The sequence below is a fragment of the Meles meles genome, chromosome 7, assembly GCF_922984935.1.
Source record: "Meles meles chromosome 7, mMelMel3.1 paternal haplotype, whole genome shotgun sequence".
Classification (NCBI taxonomy): Eukaryota; Metazoa; Chordata; class Mammalia; order Carnivora; family Mustelidae; genus Meles; species Meles meles.
Window position 1 is genome coordinate 78,540,718 of NC_060072.1, and position 23,646 is coordinate 78,564,363.

Sequence of the window (23,646 nt, forward strand, 5' to 3'; positions counted from 1 at the left end):
CAGTATTGCCTACAATTATTAGGTTTCCTTTCTAATTCAGTCCTCTCCCTTGAGCTCTTAGTCATAATTCTCAATTACCTGGTGTGGTCACCTGTGTTTCCCATAAGTTTCTATGTTTCATTTTTACAAAATTGAGTTTCCTTTCTCCGCTACTCTTTCCTACCCTGAATCTCCTCTGCTTGAAATTCCCTGGTAGTTCCAAGTTATCTGTGAAGTACATTCAGACTCCGTGGCATAGCATCAAAACTCTGTGTTGCCTCTTGCCTTTCTCTTCATCCCCCTGCCTTTCCACTGCCCTCACTCGCCATTCTCATCATACTGAAGGTCTTACTTTTCATTGGCATCCATGTCTGTCTTGGCATTCGTCATTCTTCTCCAGATTTGTCTGCCTGCAGAATTCATTTTCCTGTAGAATTTGCTCATATACCATCTCCACGATCAAGCTCAGCTGCACCGTTGGTAGATGGCCTCTCTAGCACATGTTCCTTGAGTTGGCTCTGTGCAAGATGGTGGTAGGTGCTGAAGAAGGAAGGGCAGAGATTATACATATATTAACTTATCAAGGTTGAAAACTTCCAGTCTAGTGGCAGAGTCTGCTTTGCTATCTTTACATCTGTTTTTCTCCCTTTGACCTCCCTCGCATTTGGGAACTCACCACAGTTCTGTAACCTTGTTTGAGTACCTCTCTCTCCTTCTAGATTGTGACTCCTCAAAAGCAGAGATTTTATATCCCCTAGGGACTGACCTTCTTAGATACCCAATACATATTTGTTAAATGAATGAATGCATCTTATTTTTAGAATAATTTGACTTAGGGTGAGATAAAGTTTTCTTTTAATTATAAAGAAAGGGGTTTCCTAGCAACATTGATGAGAATCACAATTAAAGAATGACTAACAGAATTTAGACCAGTTTATTTTAATAAAATATTTGGCAATGCTCATTGTCACATAATGCATAAATTATGGGTGAATTATTTTCAGTAAGGCAAGATCTGTACTTGTTAATATATCAAAAGCTATTTTGCTAGTCTATTAGAAGCTATTAAAACTGCACTTTTTAAGATTAAATTCTATTATTGAACATTTTAACTAACCTAGTTAATCTTTCCCTCCCACTGACATTATTTCAAATTGAGTTTAACTACTTTTTTAACCTTTGAGAAGTATTGTGAGAGAGTCTATATTCTATAAATATTCTGAAAGAGGCATGCATTAGGAAGGATTTGGATGCTGTTCAAGTATGCATGACTTGGCTTTAACTTTTTTCTTCTTAATCTCCCAGCTTTTCTCCTCAGCAAGGCAAGGGTAGCTAATGGCCTTTCAGTAAGCCCTTGGTAAATTTTTCTTTCTAGTCCATTACTTATTGTTAAGGTCAACTTCATTAGTACATTTATCTTATTTTTCAGCCAAAAATATGTAGAGCAGAATGAGTAGGCCTAACGTCAAATGTCCTGACTACATCCTGGAAGAGAAAGGAAGTTCTGTTTCAGCTGATGCAATTAAATGATTCCTACACTGTAGGCTGTCATGCGGTAGTACTGCTGCCACTCTGCTCCTAATCCCTCTAACTGTGATGGGTATTAGGTAATGGAGTAAATATTTAAGGATATGGTGTGAACCCAAACCAAACGCCACAAAACCAAAGGATTTAAATTTACCTCATTAAGTTCTGTAAAAAATTGTCCTTTCAAGATAGCTCATAATTTACCTGTGAGATCACGTGGAGAGTTGTAGCAAATTTGATATCATGGAGCAGGGAAGACAGAGTGGTAGGGGCAGAATCTGATTTTGTGAATATGTAATGAAAGCGGGTAATAGAGTGACTTTAGTTGTTGGAGCACAGTGGTAGCTCTCTGGCTGTGTTCCCAAAATGGAGAAGACCTGGTTAAGATTAAAACTTTATTTTACTTCTTAATATTTGCCTTCAATGTCCTACTCTACTGCTTATGTTTGATTGGATCAGTCTCTAAAGGGAGTGACTTTAACATCATCCAAGATCACCTTTCCCAAGACATTGTTTTACTCATTCCAACTTTCAGTCCAAAATGTTTTTGTTAACCTTGATTCATAACAGAATTGGGTGTAAAGTAAATTACATCTTCAAACAGAGTACAGTATTGATAGCTGGATAGATTGTTTTTTGTGTTGATTTGTTATTATTGAAAAAGGTGAAAATATTTTCCCCAAATTTAGGAAATATTTCAGTCAGAGAAAAATAAATATCAGAAGAGAAATGGAATAGAGAGAATTTTAAAAGCTAAGATAAACTTCTCTATGGTTTTAAGAACATGAAGACTATTAAATGGAGTTATATCAAAATAAGATCAACTCTCATTTAACATATTTACATTTTATGCTAATTAAAATAGTTATTGATCTTTGAGAGAATTCAGAATTCCTTTTATGTAATTCTTAGGTATACAAAAGAAAAGTCATCAAAAACTGGTACTTTGCTTGAACTGGTTTTGCCTGAAAGTTTAAATCATTCACTTATCAACATTGACTTTTTGTTGTTGTTGTTGTTAGTTTGTTGGTTGTTGTTGTTTCTTAAAGATTTTATTTATTTATTTATTTATTTGGCAGAATGAGAGATAGGGAGAGCATGAGAGGAGAGAGGGTCAGGGGGAAATGCAGACTCCCTGCTGAGTAGGGATCCTGATGTGGGACTTGATCCTGGCACTCCAGGATCATGACCTGAGCTGAAGGCAGTCGCTTAACCAACTGTGCCACCCAGGCACCCAGTTGGTTGGTTTTAAAAACACAACTTTGGGGTGCCCAGGTGACTCAGGTGGGTCAGTTTAGCATTTGCCTTTGGCTCAGGTCATGATCCCAGGAGGCTGGCATGGAGCCCCTTGTTGGGCTCTCTGCTCATCTGGGAGTCTGCTTCTCCCTCTCCCTCTCCCTCTGTAATCTCTCTCACTTTCACTCTCTCTCAAATAAATAAATAAAATCTTAAAAAAATAAAAGCACAAGCTTGTTTTACAGTATTTGGTTTATATGTTTTCATTTCCTTCTATGATATCTCTTCATCTCTGTGGAGAGTTCAGACTTAGCACAGAAGTTTTGAGGCTTTGCATAATGGACATACATATTTAAGGAAATCATGACAGAAGTTATAATAATACAATCACATTTTAATGACACTACCTGTACATTTTCTGGCAGATACCTCCACTCGGCCATGATTATATACCGTGACTTAAAGCCCCACAATGTGCTGCTCTTCACTCTGTATCCCAATGCTGGCATCATTGCGAAGATTGCGGACTATGGAATTGCTCAGTACTGCTGTAGAATGGGGATAAAGACGTCGGAGGGCACACCAGGTATGTGAGAAGGTTGGCTTGGTAATTCCTTCTTCAGGATGGACAACCAGTGACTTCCATTGTAAGTTCAGGAGAATCAAGAGAACACTGTGTCCTATCATGTTTGAACAGATAGTTCTTGTGTGAATATCATGACTACTATGTTGTGATTTTATTTTATTTTATTTATTTATTTATTTTTTTTTAAGATTCTATTTTTCAGAGAGAGAGAGTACACACAAGCAGGCAGAGAGGCAGGCAGAGAGGAGGAAGCAGGCTCCCTGCTATGCAAGGAGCCCGATGCGGGACTCGATCCCAGGACCCCAGGATCATGACCTGAGCCGAAGGCAGCGGCTTAACCCACTGAGCCACCCAGGCATCCCTTATTTATTTATTTTTTAAAAAGATTTTATTTATTTATTTGACAGAGAGAGGGAAAACAAGCAGGGGAAGTGGGAGAGGGAAAAGCAGGTGCCTCGCTGAGCAGGCAGCTCGATGCAGGGCTCTATCCCAGGACCCTGGATCATGATCAGAGCTGAAGGCAGACGCCTAACGACTGAGCTACCCAGGCATCCCTACATTGTGATTTTAATCACTGCAGCCTATAGGGAAACAACAACAGAAAAGATTTACTGATATAGTTTTCCAGGAGGGAAAAAGAACAAGTAAAAAATAGAGACTGTTTGATGACAAATTATATTTTTAAAAGTTTAATTTTTTAAATATTTAGATGTTCTAGAGGTGGTGAGAAGGAACAGTAGAAGTTTTACACTAGGAATTGTTCACACTTACCTAAAAATGAGGCAAACCAAATGCAGGTTCACAAACGCTTTTTTATAACTCTGAAATCCAAAGGACTTTAAAAACCCAAAGACTTTTTTTGTTTCTTGTTTAAGATTTTATTTATTTTTTTGACAGAGAGAGAGAGAGAGAGAGATAGAGCGCGCACAACCAGGGGGAGCTGCAGGGAGAGGGAGAAGCAGGCTCCCCGCTGAACAAGGAGCCCGATGTGGGACTCAATCCCAGGACTCGAGGATCATGACCTGCGCTGCAGGCAGATGCTTAACCTACTGAGCCACCTAGGCATCCCACTTTTTTTTTTTAAAGAACTGATTTGGTGGCAAAATCTGACCTGAACTAACTTGATGCTTATTATGATCTTTCTTTCTCAAACTCCATGTGAATATGTGTATGTTTCATGGCAGAAATACAGCACATTTGGGTACAGGGTGTTGGCCCCAACCCTACTGAGAGTTTCTGTAACTATGTTATGTGCCTAATTATTAACTTTCTTAAATATGAAAAAGTATAAATTCCTAAATACTTCTGGCTCCGAGAGTTTCAGGTAGAGTTGTGGGGCCAGAGTTTTCCATTGTACTCTTCTTGATACAGGCATGCTTTCTTCCTACAGATTGGTACAGAAGTTAAAACCTTTAAGCACTGCACTTCAGTTTTCTTTCTTCAAAATTTCTGTGTCACTAATACTTCAATACTTAATAGTATAGATTCTCTGTTTGGCCCTATATAGCAAGAAGAGTCATGGTTGTATGTGAATGAAACGTACCCACTCTGGATACCATTATATCTATGGTCTCCAGAAATCACAGATGCTGTTTTCTTACCTTCGAGTCTAATGTTCCATTTTAGGGTCATCCGCAACCCCTATTTGTCATGCCTATTCTAATAATCCTACTACTTCTACTGTTAACTGACTTTCTGCCAGTGGTAGTCTACTTCCTGTGTCCTTGTGTTTGTGTGGTCTTATGTTTAGACATGTTCTTTCACATTACTGGCTACTCCATAGGATCCTCCCTCCCTTTCTCAACTCCTAGTCTCCTGCTAGTCTCAGGTTCATCAGAATCTCAGGTTCTGATTAGTGAGAAACAGTCATAGGGCAAGGGCAGGTATAGAAAATTGGGGGATTGACTTATGTTTAGAGGAACAGCTCCATATTCAGAGAAATCTTGTATAGTTTGTTATTTGTAAATAAAGTTACATCATCTTGATGACTGGCGCTCAATTAAAACACTTGCCTAGGACAGAAGACAATCGAGGATATCTGGGAAGGCAAAAGATCGGAGTTTGTTCTCTAACCATCCCCATTCGGCCTCCCACCCTACTTATGAACTTGGATAAGGAGATGGCCCCAGACTGCAATGTGTGATTTTATTTTTGCGCCAGATACGTATCCTCTCTTTTGGTTTTCATAGCGATATGCTGGAATTAGAGTGTGCCCTCTCTGAAACCTTTCAAAGTACATGTTTGGCTGCAAGTCTCACTGGGTTGTTTAATAGCAATAAAATGATTATCTCTTGGGCACCAGCTGTGTATCAGGCTCAGTGCCAGGTATATTAGACACATGGTATCTCAGCCTCATGCCAAGGCTGAAAGTTAGCTTTTACCTTCTCATCTGTAAAATAAGGAAGCTGAGGGTCAGCAAGATTCTCTATTTGGAGGAAGCCGTCCAGTAAGTGACCAAGGAAAGAACTTAATCTAAATGAAAAATGAATCCATAGTTGTTTGGCTTTACATCCTAAATCTCTCTCCTAGATTACATGTAACTCTAACATGTACTTAAAGAGGCTTAAATATTCAGTCTTAGTTACTAAAAAAATCAAAATAAACAAAGCAAAATGATGGGACCATGTACCGTAGACCTTGTCAAGTACAGGTTTGGAAGAAGAATCTTAGAATGGAATCCCACAGGCTGCCTACACTCCCACCTAGAAAGTGTGGGCACAGGGTAGGGGTCTTCTCTTGGGAGATCTGTTCAGGACTCTTGTGTGATATTGTAGGTGGGCCAGACCACTCAGCTGAGGCCTCCACACCCCAACCTAGGCACAGTGTTGGTGGAGCAGAAATCCTGCTGGTGAGGCTTTGTCCACCTCCTTGGACAGTGGATCTGTCTGGTCTCAGGGGACTGTGTTCTGGGCCACCTCTTTCAGTGGGCTGTGCTAGCCAACAGCCAGCTCAGTTTAACTCTTTTCAGAATCATGGCCCTTCCTTTTAAGTATCTGACTTCCTGGTTTTGGTCAAAACCTGCCTAGAGTTCAATATCCAGTTGATTCTTCATGCCAAATCAGATACTCATTACTGATCCTTTTAATCTGCTCTATCAGTGTGCAGGAACACACACAATGGAAAAAGATCATGACAGAAGAAACCAAAGCCTTGATCCTATCTGTTCTGTCCCTTTTCCCCCAGGCTGCTTAATACATTGTAAGCATTTTTTCTCACTATATCCTGGAACTTCTCTTTGTCATTACTGTATTCATTATTGCTAAAGAACTTCTGATTATCTCAGCCCGAAACTCAGCCTCAAATTTTAAATAACAGTAACTGTCAGCACTGCTAGCCACCAACACCAAACTTTTCCTTCTCCAAATCAGTTACGTTTGAAAAGAAAATCATCCCCTTTCATACGATTCGGTCCTCTCCTGTCTTTTCCTTTTAATGGATCTCTTAATGTTATAATCTTTCACTTGGAAACTTCTAGAGAAACAAAAGACCGTGCATTTGTTAAACTTGTGTGTGTGTGTTTTATAGTAGGCCTCACTGTGGTGCATTCTCTCTGTTGTGTGCCTCTGAGAGTGGGTTCATTACTGTTCTCTGAGAGAAGATGGGAATGGGAGCAAACCTTTTGTGGCATAGACAGTGTGCTGCCTTGTGCTTAGATTTTTTTTTTTTTTAAAGATTTTACCCATTTACTTGACAGACAGAAATCACAAGTAGGCAGAGAGGCAGGCGGGGGGGGGGGAAGCAGGCTCCCCTCCAAGCAGAGAGCCCAATGCGGGCCTCAATCCCAGGACTCCGGGATCATGACCTGAGCCGAAGGCAGAGGCTTAACCCACTGAAACACCCAGGCGCCCCTTGTGCTTAGACTTTTGTGTGGGTTGATTATCTCATTTAATCCTTATGATGGTCTGATATAGGTCTTATTACTATTCCTGGTTTACAGATAAGAAAATTAAAGCTAAGGGCCAAGTAGACGTGCCTATAGGGTCATACAAGATGCAAATCCAACCTACAGGGGAGCAGAGCCCCTGCCAGGTAGCATCAAAGGTGGAAAGCAAGTTAGAAACAACACAGCTATTGGCAAGGACTGGTGCAGTGTCTGTTTACATTTCGGAAGGTAAATATGGGATAGACTCTTTCAACTGTAAATAACTTGGAGAGCTTCAACTTTAACTCAGTCAAATGGATGTATTTGTATCATAGCCTGTTGAGAATGACAGTCAGTTCTGGGTCCCGTGACAGTTGCACTGTTGACTGAGGTGGGTTCTGAATGATGGCTTCAATCCTGCCAACATCCATAGCAATACAGTCGTCTTTGGCTAGGTTAAAAATATTATTCTCTGGTTATACAGTATAATCTGAGAGAGATTATGAAACATGCTCTACTGATATTTGTCTCAAAGTAAAAAAGGAAAGAAAATACACGTTTCTGTGTACTATGTGATGTGTAGTCAGACCTAACATAAATTTCTTATTTTTTTTTAAGAATTTATTTATTTATTTGAAAGAGAAGGACAAGAGAGAGCATGAGTGGGGGGAGGGGCAGAGGGACAAGCACATTCCCCACTGAGCAGGGAGCCCCAAGACCCTGAGATCATGACCTGAGCCAAAGACAGATGCTGAACTGACTAGGCCACCCAGGTGCCCCTAAATTTCTTATATTTTTATCTATGTATCTTTTCCTTATTTACTCATTGCATTTGTTAAAATGCAGGCTAATCTGAGAAATTATTTCTAAAATTCGTTTTTAGACAATGAATCATATTTTCCCAATTATTTTGACATTGTAATTGTTATGATAATTCTCCAAGGGAGAATTATGTTAATTTCTTCATTCATTTATTCATGAATTTGGCAATAATTTATTGCATGTTTGCCAAATATCAGACTGGTGCTACTACTTAATAGCTGCATGGTATTCATCAGGATTTACCTTCTGGGGCTCAGTGTTCACTTCTATAAATTATGAGAAATAATAATGCCTACCTCATGGGGTTTTTTTTTTTTTTTTTTTTTTTTTTTTTTTTTTAATTTTTTTTTAAGATTTTTTTATTTATTTGACAGAGAGAGATCACAAGTAGGCAGAGAAGCAGGCAGAGAGAGAGAGAAGCAGGCTCCCTGCTGAGCAGAGAGCCCGATGCGGGACTCGATCCCAGGACCCTGAGATCATGACCTGAGCCGAAGGCAGCGGCTTAACCCACTGAGCCACCCAGGCGCCCCGGGGTTGTTTTTTTTTTTGTTGTTTTGTTTTTTTTTTTTTTTGTTTTTATTTTCATGGGGTTGTTTTAAGGGTGAAATGAAATCATCCACATAAATAGCATAGAACAGGTCTTTGCATACTGCTGTTGCTCCAACCATGTTAGCAATTGCTTTAATGATGGAGTTGGGGAATGTGCATGAATAAATGTAAATTTTGCCCTCCAGAAAGCACATATCCTGCCAAGAGAAATAGGGCTATAAACAAATAATCATAAAGCATTTTGTCAGTTTCAGTAGGTGGTCTAGTTCAAGGTATAGTGATAAGAACACAAAGGATCAAGTAATTAACTGAGTTGTAAGTCGCCAGGACTTCCCTACGTACAGGAGATGATTCTGGAAGTATATCTTAAAGGATAATCTGGAAGTTTGAGAAAACAAAAAAATAAAAGAGCCAGAGTAGACATTCCAGGCCAACGGTAGTAAGGTATAAGAGGACTTGTCTTACTCAAATAACTGCAAGAAATTCTTACAGTCTAGGTGATAGATGGAGGATGGAGGATTATTGGCTAAGTGTCTTTCAATTCTGCCTGTGTATTAGATAGCATGTAGCTCTTTAAAAATGTATCTAGTGGGGGTTTTATAATTTATAATTCTATTTTAGTAGGCATGGAGTGGAACTCTCAATCTCTCAATCTCACAGGTAAGAAGCTCCTGGGGAACTTTCAAATATATGAGTCTTGGGACCTCACCCCCAGGGATTCTAATGTTACTTCTAGTCAAGTCTGGGATGGAGCCCAGACATTGATGTTATTTAAATCTCTCCAGGTAATTCCAGTGTGCATTCAAGATCAGAAGTCACTGGTGTAGAATAAGAGTCAAGAACATCTTCAGTGTTTGAAGCGCACAGATATTTTCTGATACACAGCCCAGAATCACACTTCTCTAGCTCATGAAGAGCTTTTTAAATCATGCCAAATAATATAATCTCTCAGTGATGGGGAGTCATTGAAAAATATTCTTAATCGCTAGCCACAGTTTCCCATCTCTACATCATGGAACTAGTGTCCTTGCCTGCATGAATAAGAGGGGCAGCTCAAATTTTGGTACTGTATCACAGTGGAGGCAAGTGTTACTTATAGAAAAACTTTGAATAAGACGATAAGTATTTACTCGAGATTTTAAAAGTATTAGCCTGTGATAAATCAAAAAGTTAATAGAGTGAGTAAATATGAATAGAATTTAGACTTACATCTAAATTAAAAAAAAAAAAAACCAGAACAATACACATTCTAGTAGTGCAGTAGTGCTCAGTAGTGCACATTCTAGGCATCACAGTGGATTCTGGAGATACAAAGACAGATAAGACTTGGTGAACTTTTTGGCTGACTGGAATCTGTGAAACATAGGCTGTGAAGTCAGATGGTCTAGTTTTGAATTCTCGGTCTACTGCTCACTAGGTGGGGCCGGAGAAATTATCTACCTTCTTTTCTTGGTTCAACAATAGTACCTAATAACAGAATCTTTTTCAGGTATTGTTGTGGAAGTTAAATGAGAGATTCATGTAAAGAATTGGACACAATGCCTGGCACATTCTAGCTGCCTTTGCTTTCCTGAACTTTTTGCTCTTTCTACTTACAGGGCATCAGGCTGTTTTTGTTTCCCTTCCCTGCACTGTGGGCTGGAAGCTCTCAGAGGACCCACGTTGTAGGCTTGCTGTCTCTCAGGGATCACTATTCTGTGCCTAGTGTCCAGTGTTTCATATATTTTGCCTGGTATTTCATTGTTTTATATAGAATGGTAAATCTAGTCCCTGTTACTCCATCTTAGCTAGAGGAGAAAGTGACGTATGTTAAAAGACTTATTTGAACAGCCTAATGGAACAAATATACACTTGGGATTTCAGTTAGTATTTGACATTTCTAATCTTTGAGGGCCATTGATGCTAAACAGGTATCTCCGCAGTGTGACAATAGGGTCCATGAACACAATAGGTCATTCATAATATTAGATCGTAGATCGTATGGCAATACTGCCCCTTTGTAAAGATGCAAGAGATGTTCCTATTTCTAACCTTTCCCAATGGCAGGTAATATGAAAAGTGTTCATTTTCTTTTTCTTTTTTTTATTTTTAAAAGATTTTTATTTATTTATTTGACATAGAGAGAGAGATCACAAGTAGGCAGAGAGGCAGGCAGAGGGGGGGTGGTAAGCAGGATCCCCGCTTAGCAGAGAGCCCGACGTGGGGCTCGATTCCAGGACCCTGAGACTATGACCGGAGCTGAAGGCAGAGGCTTTAACCCACTAAGCCACCCAGGCGCCCCTGAAAAGTGTTCATTTCCATCCCAAAGGAAATTCCATGGTGAAGACATTGAATAGCTTGAAAGTTTATTCTTTTTACTACTGTGGTGACAAGTTTAGTTAAATGGAAGGTGAAAATTTTGGAAGAACTTGCAGTTCCAGGAAAGTCCTCAGTGACAAAGTACATGCAGTAAAGCTTTTAGGATCTTCTCATGGTTTAGACTGACAGGCAGACATCATGTTGGCAGCTTAGGTCTTAACACCCCAAGTCCCCCTCCTCCAATCATTTTGGTCTTTTTGAGGTGAAGGTCTCCATGATGAAGCAGCTCAGGCTCATGATTTTAGTTCACTTTACAGTAAGATTTGATTTGCAAAACAGAAGGGCATGAGGTAAAACAGCAAATCCTATTACGCAGGTCAAAATATGTGTTTCTTTTCTTTTTTTTTTTTAAGATTTTATTTATTTATTTCACAGAGAGAGATCATAAGTAGGCAGAGAGGCAGGCAGAGAGAGTGAGAGGGAAGCAGGCTCACTGCCGAGCAGAGAGCCCGATGTGGGACTTGAACCCAGAACCCCGAGATCATGACCCGAGCTGAAGGCAGCGGCCTAAACCACTGAGCCACCCAGGCGCCCCAAAATATGTGTTTCTAATAAACTAGCAGCAGTAAATCTTAACATTCTGGTAATATAGAGATATATCTATATCTAGATTTGGAAGTGCTTAAGTTTTTTATAGCTGTATTATAAATTCTGCTTTAGTTTTCTTTTTCTAATTAATATTTCATGCAATCTTTCTATGTCAAACATCAGTTTTAGCAGTTATGTAGTATTTCATTGCTAGTATATACAGTAATTTACTTAACCACATCTTGATGTATATTTAAATTTTTTCTGACTTTTTGATGTATTGACAGTGGTTTAATTAACATAATTATAAATTAAAATTGTCCATTTATGAAACTGATGTTTTAAACATTAAATTCCTAGGCATGGTATTGCTGGGAGTGCATATTTTGAATTTTGAAACACTCTTAAAAGGTTTGTCAATTAAAATTCTCTCCATACTGAAATTAGAGCACCCATTTCTAATTCTGGGCTTGTTATTCTTTTTACTCTTCACAAAATTAATAGTCAAAAAGTGAGAACGTAGTGTTTTTATTTTCCAAGTGTTTATTTGCTTATTTTTTATTTGAGGCTAAGCAATCTTTAATATATAGGACATAGATTTTTCCTTTCATGTTATGTACGTTTTTGTGTCTTCATTCGTCCATTGTTCTTACTCATTTGTAAAGCTGATTTTAGTTCATGTTGACTCTTATATATTCAGATATTTTCCTGCCATATATCCAAATATTTTCCAGTGTAGTGTTTGTTCTTCAACCTTGTTGATGGCATTTTGCTGTTGTAGAGTTTGAATCTTTTAGGTAAACAACTTGTTTCTTTTATCTTTTGGAGTCTGATTTTCCTGACATGTTTCATCAGCGCTGCACCAAGGACACGAACGATGTGGGTGATCGGTGCCCGTGCCAGCAGTTGCATATTATTATTTTGAAATTCTCCAAAGACAGTGTGCCTTGCCCGGCTCTCAGCCTTCAGCTCTCACCACCCACCTTCAGAGAATGATTGGGAAGGCCTTGTGCATCACAGTATTAGGGGATGAAATAGTTATGAATACGTCTTTAGTACCCTCACGCGTTTATATTTACGTTCAAACTTTTGACTTTAATCAAAAGCTTATTAGGTGTAAGGAGTGATGCAGCTACTCCTCTTTCTTAGACAACTCACGCCATTATCATTTATTAAAAGTCTGTCTTCTGTTTCTCAGTATTTTTAAAATTCATGATTTTCAAGTGGTTATTCTCTCTTTTTCAGAGAAACAAATTACAACAATAGAGTATGCATTTTTGTATTTAAAGGTACGGATTGGGGATAAAGGTGTCATGTTATTCTGCATGCTTTGTTGATTAAATGTCATTTTATTGCAATCTGTGACAACATAGTTGATGCAGACCAGCCCATCTGATGGATTACAGGCAGATCATCACTCAGCGTTTACTATTTGGGGGAGTTTTTTCCTAAAGGCATCTACTGCTCCATAGATTAGAAGAAATTGTTAGTGCAATCAAGAAATTAGAAAATCATTAGAAATTCATTGGATGAATTTCAAGAAGCACTTTGAAGTGCCTTATATTGTGGTTGAGATACCTCCGAAATATATAAATAAGGATTATGTTCTCCTGCTGGGGATTGTGTCAATGAAGATATTTATTTTGAAAGGGAGACGATATGGTTAAAATCATTTCCGTGTTCAAGTAAATACTTCTTTCCATGGCCTCACAATTTTCTTTCTTTGTGTCCCTCAACTCACTGAGAAAAAAAATTCTAGCCTTCTGCGTAGCTCTAACATCTGTGGAGTGATGCCTAGAGGGATAAAAACTGTTGTAAAGGGGCACCTGGGTGGCTCAGTGGATTAAGCCGCTGCCTTCGGCTCAGGTCATGATCTCAGGGTCCTGGGATTGAGCCCCGAATCGGGCTCTCTGCTCTGCAGGGAGCCTGCTTCCTCCTCTCTCTCTGCCTGCCTCTCTGCCTACTTGTGATCTCTCTCTCTGTCAAATAAATAAATAAAATCTTAAAAAAAAAAAAAAAAAGCTGTTGTAAAAGGATATGTGCCTTGGATGAAAATTTAGACTAAGCGACCCTCGAGTTTTTCTGCTCTAAGATCCCATGATTCCAAATCCTAGTGTTTCTAAGAGTAAATTTACCAAGGGAGAAAATATACCGAATGGTTTAATCATCTCTGAATAGTAACTTGTTATAATAGATACCCCCCAAATATGTTGGATGAATAATAAATTGCATGAGATTGATAGTAACCTCCAAAATCCCTTTTAAATTCTAGAAAGGTAATCATAAATATTGTTGGTGAACTAGCTAATGTGCGAGTAGCTCATTATTTGTAAGTACTCTTGACCTTTCATTATCTTTGTGGCTTTAGGAAAACACAACATTTTTGGAAAGATTATGTTATTCGTACAATGGAAAGTCCTTATTGGCCCACCACGGGTTATTTTTGTGCATAGCAAATGAACTACTTAGGAAAGTATCTATAAAACCTATAGCAATTGAATTAGGAGCTATTGTTATATGTTTATATTATGTACAGTTGATTAGGGATCTGTTTAAGAGCTGTCCTAATTACTAACACAGTTCTTTAGCTTAGGGTGTGAGTGTGATATTATGGCTATGTAGGAAAATGTTCTTTTTCTAAGAAAACAGCTATTATATATCTCTGTATATATAGGCAGGCAAATACACTGACAGACGGATATGGGAAATGGTGAGTGTGTGTGTGTGTGTGTAGAAAGAGAGAGTATGAACAAATGTGGCAACATGTTAACTGGAGAATATTAACAGTACAAGAGGGACTATCATGCTCAAATCTGACATCCCATCTTTCTGATTCTTTACGTCTTTCCAGCCTGGTGAAGGACTGCTGAGCTTCATCTTCTGATTGTGAGCTCGGTCAAACAGAACACTTTCCAAATTCAGTCACTGACGTCTTGAAGGCTATGAATTCGTACTTTGTTTATTTCCCTGGCTATGTATTTAAATGATGACAATTATATATGTTCATTGTAGAAAATTTCTAAGTATAAAAAATTAAAATAATTAATAATAAGTAAAAATGACCTATAATTTTAGCACATGGAAATAATCATTATTACATTTAGATGTATTTCTTTGAAAACTTTTTATTTTGAAAATGTTTTTTTTTTTTCCATTTTATTTATTTTTTCAGCGTAACAGTATTCATTCTTTTTGCACAACACCCAGTGCTCCATGCAAAACGTGCCCTCCCCATTACCCACCACCTGTTCCCCCAACCTCCCACCCCTGACCCTTCAAAACCCTCAGGTTGTTTTTCAGAGTCCATAGTCTCTTATGGTTCGCCTCCCCTCCCCAATGTATTTTGAAAATGTTTAAATCTCTAGGAAAGTTGAACGAATAGCACTGTATACATCCATGTGCCCTTCATGTAGATTATTAACTCTTTGCCACAGTGTCCTTTCTTTGGCTTTCTTTGTATAAGAATTTGAGACTTTGAAACTAAATCACAAACATTATGCTGCCATGCTTAAACAAACAGACAAATATTTCCTTAAAATAAGGATGTTGGGGGGCGCCCTGCGGCTCAGTGGGTTAAGCTGTGTTCAGCTCAGGTCATGATCCTGTGGTCCTGAGATTGAGTCCTGCATCAGGCTCCCTGCTCAGCAGGGAGCCCGCTTCTCCCTCTCCCTCTGCTTCTTCTCTCTCTCTCTCTTTCTTCCTCTATCTCTCCTTTGTCAAAAAAAAAAAAAAAAAAGAATAAGAATGTTTGTTTTCATAATCACAATACGATTATCATAGCTAAAAAAATTAACTCGGTTGATTTTTTTCACACATTTGATAACTTTCTGTCCTTACAGAATTATATCCTACATTTTCTTTTTGTTTACATTATAGCATGTCATCTTAAAAATGATTTTTAAGTTAAGGCATAGTGCACATCATTTAACCAATTTCCTCTGATAGTTAGATTTCATTAGATTGCTGATATTTTTACTCTTGTGAATCATGTTGAAATTACTCTTTTTTGTGAAGAATTTAAAAGTGATTTATCTCTATTGTGAAATGAAAGGTTTTATTTCCCTTTAAAAGAATTTCAGTCATGAACCAACGCATAAGGTGTTGTTTTACATTAGTCATGGTTTTATTTTCATTTTTCCATTTGGGTAGAAGGAGTAGAGTTGGAAGTTCTGAAAATAATGAAGGCATTCAACTTCAGTTAGGTTAAAGTGACTTGGAGTAAAGTCTAGAAATCTTGCCCTCCTGGCCTCTCCTTTGTTTGAAACACTCCCTGGGAATAGTTATTTTTAGGAATGAGGAAAATGATGTAGGTTTTTTTTTTCTCCCGATTAGGCTTAATTGCTTTAAATATGAAACATTACTTAATAATTATTGAACGTTTATCCTTATTATTTTTCAAGAGCAATTTTGGGGTGAAATGTCAGCACAGGGCTGTTAATTGCCTTTATCTACGTATCTTCTTACAGAAAGGACATGGCTTGATTTAGAACTCATCTCCTTGACTCTTCATCAACATATATACCTAAGAATATGCCTCCTTGGGCATATGAGCCCTGGTGTTAGGCATATTTATTAATACACCTGCTTACTTTCAGGGTTTCGTGCACCTGAAGTTGCTAGAGGAAATGTTATTTATAACCAACAAGCTGATGTTTATTCATTTGGTTTACTACTCTATGACATTTTGACAACTGGAGGTAGAATAGCAGAGGGTTTGAAGTTTCCAAATGAGTTTGATGAACTGGCAATACAAGGAAAATTACCTGGTAAGTTTTATCTACAATAAAGATTATTATTTATATCAGCAGATTTATTTCCAAGATATTTAATTGTAGTTGCATATTTAATTCACTTCATAACTGATGAGTTTTTGTTTAGTGCATGAATATTCTTAAATCCTGACACATTAATGGAAATCATATGAGAAAGATAACAGTTTTAGGCTTTAAAAAAAATCCCAAGTTAACATTGATGTATTTGGTATTATACTTAGAAGAATATTCAGAAATAACATTGCTGTTAGAGCTCCATGCTTAGTGACTTCTGTGCTCCTGAAGAGTAACTATGTGTTCATTAGCCTGGAGTATGTTCATTTTCTTGGAGAGAGATGATTTATATGCAGGGCTAGAAGCTTGAATTATGTGTAGTAATTATTTTTAGTAATAAATATTAATAAAAATCAGCAAATGATTGTTTAATGAAATCAGATCTCATTTTGAATAGTTGTCTCATGCATTTAGAAAATTCTAGGACATTGTCATTCATCCTTGACTGTTACTTCAGTTCCCCCTACAAAGTACTCTTTTAAATTTTTTCTCATATTTTCTGCTTTCACATTCACTTAAATATTTATAAGTATATGCTATGTGCCAAGTACAAGGGATATAGCTTTACCTACTTCCTTTGGAGGGATCTTTAAAAGATTCCCGGCAGAAGGAAATTTATTATTTGGATAAACTTTCAACACAATCTGGGTCATTGCCCTAATTTCACTGGTTAGCTGTCCAGTGACAGTTCCCAGATCTCTAGTTTATGCCATCTGGAAGAATGGCATACCTCTTGTAAAAAAGAAATATGCACAAACCTACTGTGGGGTATGAGGATTAAATGCTTGCCAACTTTAAATGTTAAAATAAAAAGTACTTCCATAGATGTCTAATTATTATATGAGCAAGAGTACCTTCAAAGTGTATGTGAAATGCAGGTGTGGAATGAAAAATCTGTTATTTTATTCAATCAGTATTTGTGTCTTTTTTATATAATAAAAATTCAGGTAGTCTTTTTTGATGTCACTAGTAGAGATAAAGTTAACAAAATTACTTTAAGTTTGTGATATAAGTAGATCCAAACTAAATACAGGATTATGGAGATCAGTGTTTCCCTTTGCATGGTCTGGACTGGGGGTATAGCTCAGTGGTAGAGCATTTGACTGCATGGTCTGGACCTCTCATATACACTGAAAAGGAAATGAAGTAATTGTCCTGCTTTGTCTAATGTTGTAGCACGATATATTTTTGAATGTTTTAGATCCAGTTAAAGAATATGGCTGTGCCCCATGGCCCATGGTTGAGAAGTTAATTAAAAAGTGTTTGAAGGAAAATCCTCAAGAAAGGCCTACTTCTGCCCAGGTAATCTTACAGTAAAAATTTATCTATATTTTTTTATAGAACATTCAATATATGTATGTACACATATGTGATTTTTCACATATATATATTCAAATATATAAATAAACACACAGACACACACACCACAAAGAGTGATAAAACAAAGCTTATATATCTCCTGCCACCCACGGCACAAAATAAAGAGCATTGCCAACATCCAGGAGACCTGTGTGCTTCTTCCTGATTGCATCACTTTCTTTTCCCTATAGATGTTACCACTTCACTGACATTTTTTTTTTCACTTTGCTGACTTTTGAGATAATCCTTGCTTTTCTTTATGTTTGCTACCCAGTTTGTTTTTCCTATATTCATTTTTTATTTAAAATGGAATTATAGTCATATCATGTTCTGAAATATTTTCAGTTGTTCTCCCAACCTTATTTTGTAAGCTTTACAGAAGTTGTTAAACATAGCTGTTGGTTATTTTCATGCTATTCCATTCCACTGTTTGAGCAGCATTATATGTACCCATGATCATGTCTGTGGGTATTGGTATTATTTCCAGTTTTTTTGCTGTTATGAACATGTTTGTACCCATCTCCTAGTCCAGAATATATGAGAATTGCTTTGTGATATATATACCTAGAAATTGAATTGCAGAATTGTAGCATATGTGACTATCCATATTGTTTTCTGAAGAAGTTCTGCCAGCTTAATACTTTAATCATCTATATGTTAGGGTAACCATTTCTCTATATATTCTCCCTAAATTTAGTACTGTCTGAGTTCTTAATTTTTCCAGATATGTTGTCTTGTGTATTGATTTGCATTTTTCTAATTACTAACAAGGATGACCATCTCTTTATATGTTCTTTGGTTATATATATGTTTAATCCTCTAGGAAATGCCTGTTCATTACTTTGCCCATTTTCCTATTGGATTATTTGCATACAAATGAATTAAGAAAAAGGAAAAAGAAATACTAATCCTTTGTTGGTTATATGTATTGCAAATTTCTTTTCCCAATTTGTGGCTTGCCTTTTTATTTCCTGTAGAATGCCTTTTGATGAACAGAATATTTTAATATTTAATACAGATAAATTTAACAACACTCTTTATGGTTATTACTTTTGGAGTCCTGTTTTTGTTTTGTTTTTTTTTTTTTTTTTTTTTCCCTTTTTATTTATTTTTTTCTTTTCAGCGTAACAGTATTCATTCTTTTTGCACAACACCCAGTGCTCCATGCAAAACGTGCCCTCCCCATCACCCACCACCTGTTCCCCCAACCTCCCACCCCTGACCCTTCAAAACCCTCAGGTTGTTTTTCAGAGTCCATAGTCTCTTATGGTTCGCCTCCCCTCCCCAATGTCCATAGCCCGCTCCCCCTCTCCCAATCCCACCTCCCCCCAGCAACCCCCAGTTTGTTTTGTGAGATTAAGAGTCATTTATGGTTTGTCTCCCTCCCAATCCCATCTTGTTTCATTTATTCTTCTCCTATCCCCCTACCCCCCCCATGTTGCTTCTCCATGTCCTCATATCAGGGAGATCATATGATAGTTGTCTTTCTCCGATTGACTTATTTCACTAAGCATGATACGCTCTAGTTCCATCCACGTCGTCGCAAATGGCAAGATTTCATTTCTTTTGATGGCTGCATAGTATTCCATTGTGTATATATACCACATCTTCTTGATCCATTCATCTGTTGATGGACATCTGTTTATAGCAGCAATGTCTACAATAGCCAGACTATGGAAAGAACCTAGATGTTTTTTTTTTTTAAGATTTTATTTATTTTTGGGAGAGAGGGAGGGAAAGAGTGAGAGAGAAAGAGGGAGACAGGAAGCACGAGTTGGGCCGAGGGTCAGAGGGAGTAGTAAACTCCCTGACAAGCAGAGAGCCCAATTTGGGACTCAATCCCAGGACCCTGGGATCATGACCTGAGCAGAAGGCAGACACTTAACCTACTCAGCCACACAGGTGTCGTGGGGTCCTGTTTTAAGAAGTCCTTATCTCTGCCAGAGTCACAAAAATATTTACCTATGGTTTTATCAAAATGGTTAAAAGTTTTGCTTTTGACATTGAAGTTCTCCCGTCAGGAATTGACATTTTTATCTGAATCCAGTTTCCTTTTTCCCATAGGGGTAGCTGAATTTTACAGCTTCATCTATTAAATAGTTTCTTCCCTTTTTTCCTGTTGATCTCTCCCCACCCCCAGCATTTTCACTTTATAATTTGTCAGATACACACACATCCACACATGTGTTCTCTTGCATTGGTCAACTTGTCTGTTCTTCCTCTAATACTATCCTGTCTTAATCTCTCTCACATTACAAGTTCTCCTTTCTTTCTTTCTTCTTCTCTTCTAGCAATGTGTTAACTGTTCTTGGGCTTAGTTTTTTCATATAAATTTTAAAGTCGCATTGTCAACTTTTATGAAAAACCCTACTGTGATTTGGTTTGTACTTGCAATGAATCTGCAGACAATTTGGAGAGGATTCTCTGTTTGTGATATTAAGTTGTTCTATTCTTGAATGTGGGTTATCTTCCTATTAATGTTTTATTAAGTGTTTTTCAACATAGTTTTATAATTTTGCATATAGGTCTTTTGCATTTTTTTTCTCAATTTTCTTGCTGCAGATTCCTTTAAACTCAATTCCTGGCTTGAGGGTTGTTTTTATTTTGTTTTGTTTTGTTTTTTGTTTTTAACTACCCAGGCGATGGGAATCTGGTCTATAAATCTTGAGAGCAAGCTTGTGGATATCAATTTCTTAGGGTTCTTTTCTCTCCTTGCCCTTTATCTGTAAAGTCCCAGGCACCTTTGCTTTTATCAGAGAAAGTGGAAGCATGGGGCAGCTTTATTTCTGTTTCTCATTTACTCTAAATATGTAGCCCTTTGGGAACAGACCCTCATTGGACTCCACTTTGGGCAGGCTCTAGATTTAAACTTCTTTCTCCCTGGCTGACAAGATATTGAAAACCACACATCAGTTTGCCTTCGGTAGATAAATGCCGTTAAGGAAATATCTGACTTGAGTGTTTGGTTGACCTCTCTTTCACTGGATTCTTTTACTAATATTTTGGCCTGGTAAGTCCTTAAGACGTTGTAAGATCTTTAAGATTTTTAAGAGATTAAAAAGATAATTTCCTTAGCATTTTAAGTTGCTTTTAGATGGGTGGTTTGTCCAACTAACATTTTCTATCATATTGTCAGAAATAGATTGCTTGCTATGTTTTGAACTGAGACAGATTTTAATAGATCAAAACAAGAGCCTTCTTTATGTTGTGACTCTTGATTTTGTATCATAACTTGTTGAAAAGTTTTTGTTCACCTTTAAAATTTCTACTCAAAAATAGCTGAGTACATACACTGACTTCAACAAACATTATGTAATTATCTTGGGTACTTCCCCTACCTTCCCCCGATCCCTGGTTTTGTTGAGTTGTAATTGACATAGACACAGTATTAGTTTCTAGGTGTACAACATGATGATTTGCGTGTATATATTATGAAATTATTACTGCCATAAGTTTTGTTAACATCCATTACCTCATAAGTTACAATTTTTTTCTTGTGATAAGAACTTGTAGGATCTACTCTCTTAGCAACTTTCAAATATACTGTATAGTATTGTTAACTTTAGTCCCCATGCTATACACTACATTCCTGTCTTATAACTGGAATTTTGTAACTTTTGACCCCCTTCATCCCTTTTACCCACTCCCATACCCTGCCTCTGGCAACCACCAGTCTGTTTTCTGTATCTAGAAGCTTGCTTGATTTTGTTTATTTTATTTTATTGCATTTTAGTTTCCATGTATTAGTGATACCATACAGTATTTGTCTCTGTTTGAGCATTATGCCCTCAAGGTTCATCTATGTTGTCACAAATGGCAGAATTTCCTTCTTATTTATGGCTGAATAATATTCCAGTGTGTGTGTGTGTGTGTGTATGTGTGTATATGTATGTATGTGTGTATATATGTGTGTGTGTATACATGCGTATGTATGTGTATATATACATGTGTATATATACACATATGTATATACACATATACATATATATCATATTTTCTTTATTAATGAATAAATATTGATCCATTGATGGACACTTAGGTTGTTTCTACATTTTGGCTGTTAGGAATAATGCTGCAATGAACATGGGGGTGCAGATAACTTTTAAAGATAATGATTTCATTTCCTTTAGGTATATACCCAGAAGGAAGTTCCATGGTAGTTCTGTTCTTGATTTTTTGAGGAACCTGCATGCCGTTTTCCATAGTGGCTGCAGCAATTTATATTCCACCAACACCGCACTAAGGTTCCTTTTCCTCCACATTCTTGCCAGCACTTCTTACTTCTGGTCTTTTTGATTCTAACCATTCTGGCGGGTGTGAGGTGATGTCTCCTGGTGGCTGTGTCATGGCTCTAATTCCAGTTTCCTGAGTCCTGGTTCTGTTTCCGTACAGTGGTCACCACCCCCGTCACTCTAGTTCTTTAGTGTTTCAAAGAAAAACATGAAAACAGAATCTAGAAGTGATTTGTGAATTTCATGACCAAAGATCAAAAGTTTTTTTCCCTTCACTTGGCAGAAGGTCTGTTCCATTCATTGGTGGCCCGTGTTTATCTGTAACATGGTGTAGCTCTGCAGTATCGAATTGGGTGAAGAATAGCTCCTGACTGCTAAATTTCTGTTCAGTTGGCACTTTTGAGATTTTCTGTCTTTTTAAGTTACAAAACATACCATACAGACAAAAGAGTCTGTCTTGTGCTTAGTCTAAAAATAAGTATTATTTTAATGTAATTTTATCTGTAGTTTGTATTATTTATCCTTTGCTTGGATTAGATCTCAGTTGAACAGATTTAGGTTTTTCTTGATAGAGCTATAACATGTCGTTCTACATTATGCACAATAATATGAGCTTTCTTTTTTTTTTTAAAGGATTTTTTTTTTTTTTTAATTTATTTGTCAGAGAGAGAGAGAGAGCACAAGCAGGCAGAGGCAGAGAGAGAAGCAGGCTCCCTGTTGAGCAAGGAGCCCGATGTGGGACTCGATCCCAGGACCCTGGGATCATGACCTGAGCCAAAGGCAGCGGCTTAACCAACTGAGCCACCCAGGCCTCCCTAATATGAGCTTTCAAGAGGACATATGCTAACTTGATCTGCATTATTTTTTTATTTTTAAACTTTCTCAGGTCTTTGACATTTTGAATTCAGCTGAGTTAATCTGTCTGATGAGGCATATATCGATACCTAAAAACTTTAGTGTTGAATGCATGGTCGCTACAAATCATAACAGCAAGAATGCAAGCATCTGGCTGGGCTGTGGGCACCGTGACAAAGGACAGCTCTTATTTCTTGATTTAAATACAGAAAAACAGACTTCTGAGGTAAATTCAAGTGCCCTTTAAGTTACAGATACTTTAAAAAATTTATTTTGTGGATGATTTTAAACCATGTATGAGTGTAAAAGTTACTTTGGAAGAAATTAAGTGAAAGCAATATAGGAGTATTACTTAGTTTTCTGGTAGAACAAGAGGATTTACATGAAATTAAATAGTCTGTATTTTGTTTTAAAAGCATAGTATATATGTGTGTCTTAGGTTAGGATCCCTAGAAATAGTCTGAGATAGAGTTTCTTGTACAAGTGATTTAAGGAGAGAGTAACTTTTAAGGAAGTAAAGGAGGACAAAAAGAACAGGGGAAGAAATTCCAAAAAATGTAGTTTCTGAGGAAACTCAGTCTTTAGTCATGAGAAATTCTGGGGTGTGAACAGGAGCACGTGATCGATCTCTCAAGGGAGCCAGTCTTTCATTCCCACGTAGCAGTCGATTGTGACTGACAGAAGAAATCTGAACACAACTTTATAAAATGGATCAATAAATTGTATTAGCAAATATAAAATAAATTTTTAAACTTAAAAAATAACCTAATATTTTGACTGTTGCCTTGCAATAAATGTTATGCTTAATCATTATTCTTAAAGTTGCACAGTTCCCTCATCTTATTTTGATGGAGTGAGAAATAGTGATACCGAAAAGCAAATTTCAATTTTAATTCTAGTTTTCGATGCATTTTGGATGGGCAAAAT

At 37.3% G+C, this 23,646-nt stretch overlaps 1 protein-coding gene across 4 annotated transcripts in view; it reads left to right on the top strand.

Annotated features, from left to right (window-relative positions):
• LRRK2 (leucine rich repeat kinase 2) overlaps window positions 1–23,646 on the top strand; it is a 133,051-nt gene that overhangs the window by 97,801 nt on the left and 11,604 nt on the right. For all 4 annotated transcript variants that reach the window (XM_046012973.1, XM_046012974.1, XM_046012975.1 and 1 more), the window contains 4 exons: window positions 3,168–3,328; window positions 16,043–16,213; window positions 17,475–17,575; window positions 22,751–22,945. In XM_046012973.1, coding sequence (XP_045868929.1) covers window positions 3,168–3,328; window positions 16,043–16,213; window positions 17,475–17,575; window positions 22,751–22,945 — 628 coding nt within the window. The remainder of the gene's footprint in view (window positions 1–3,167; window positions 3,329–16,042; window positions 16,214–17,474; window positions 17,576–22,750; window positions 22,946–23,646) is intronic.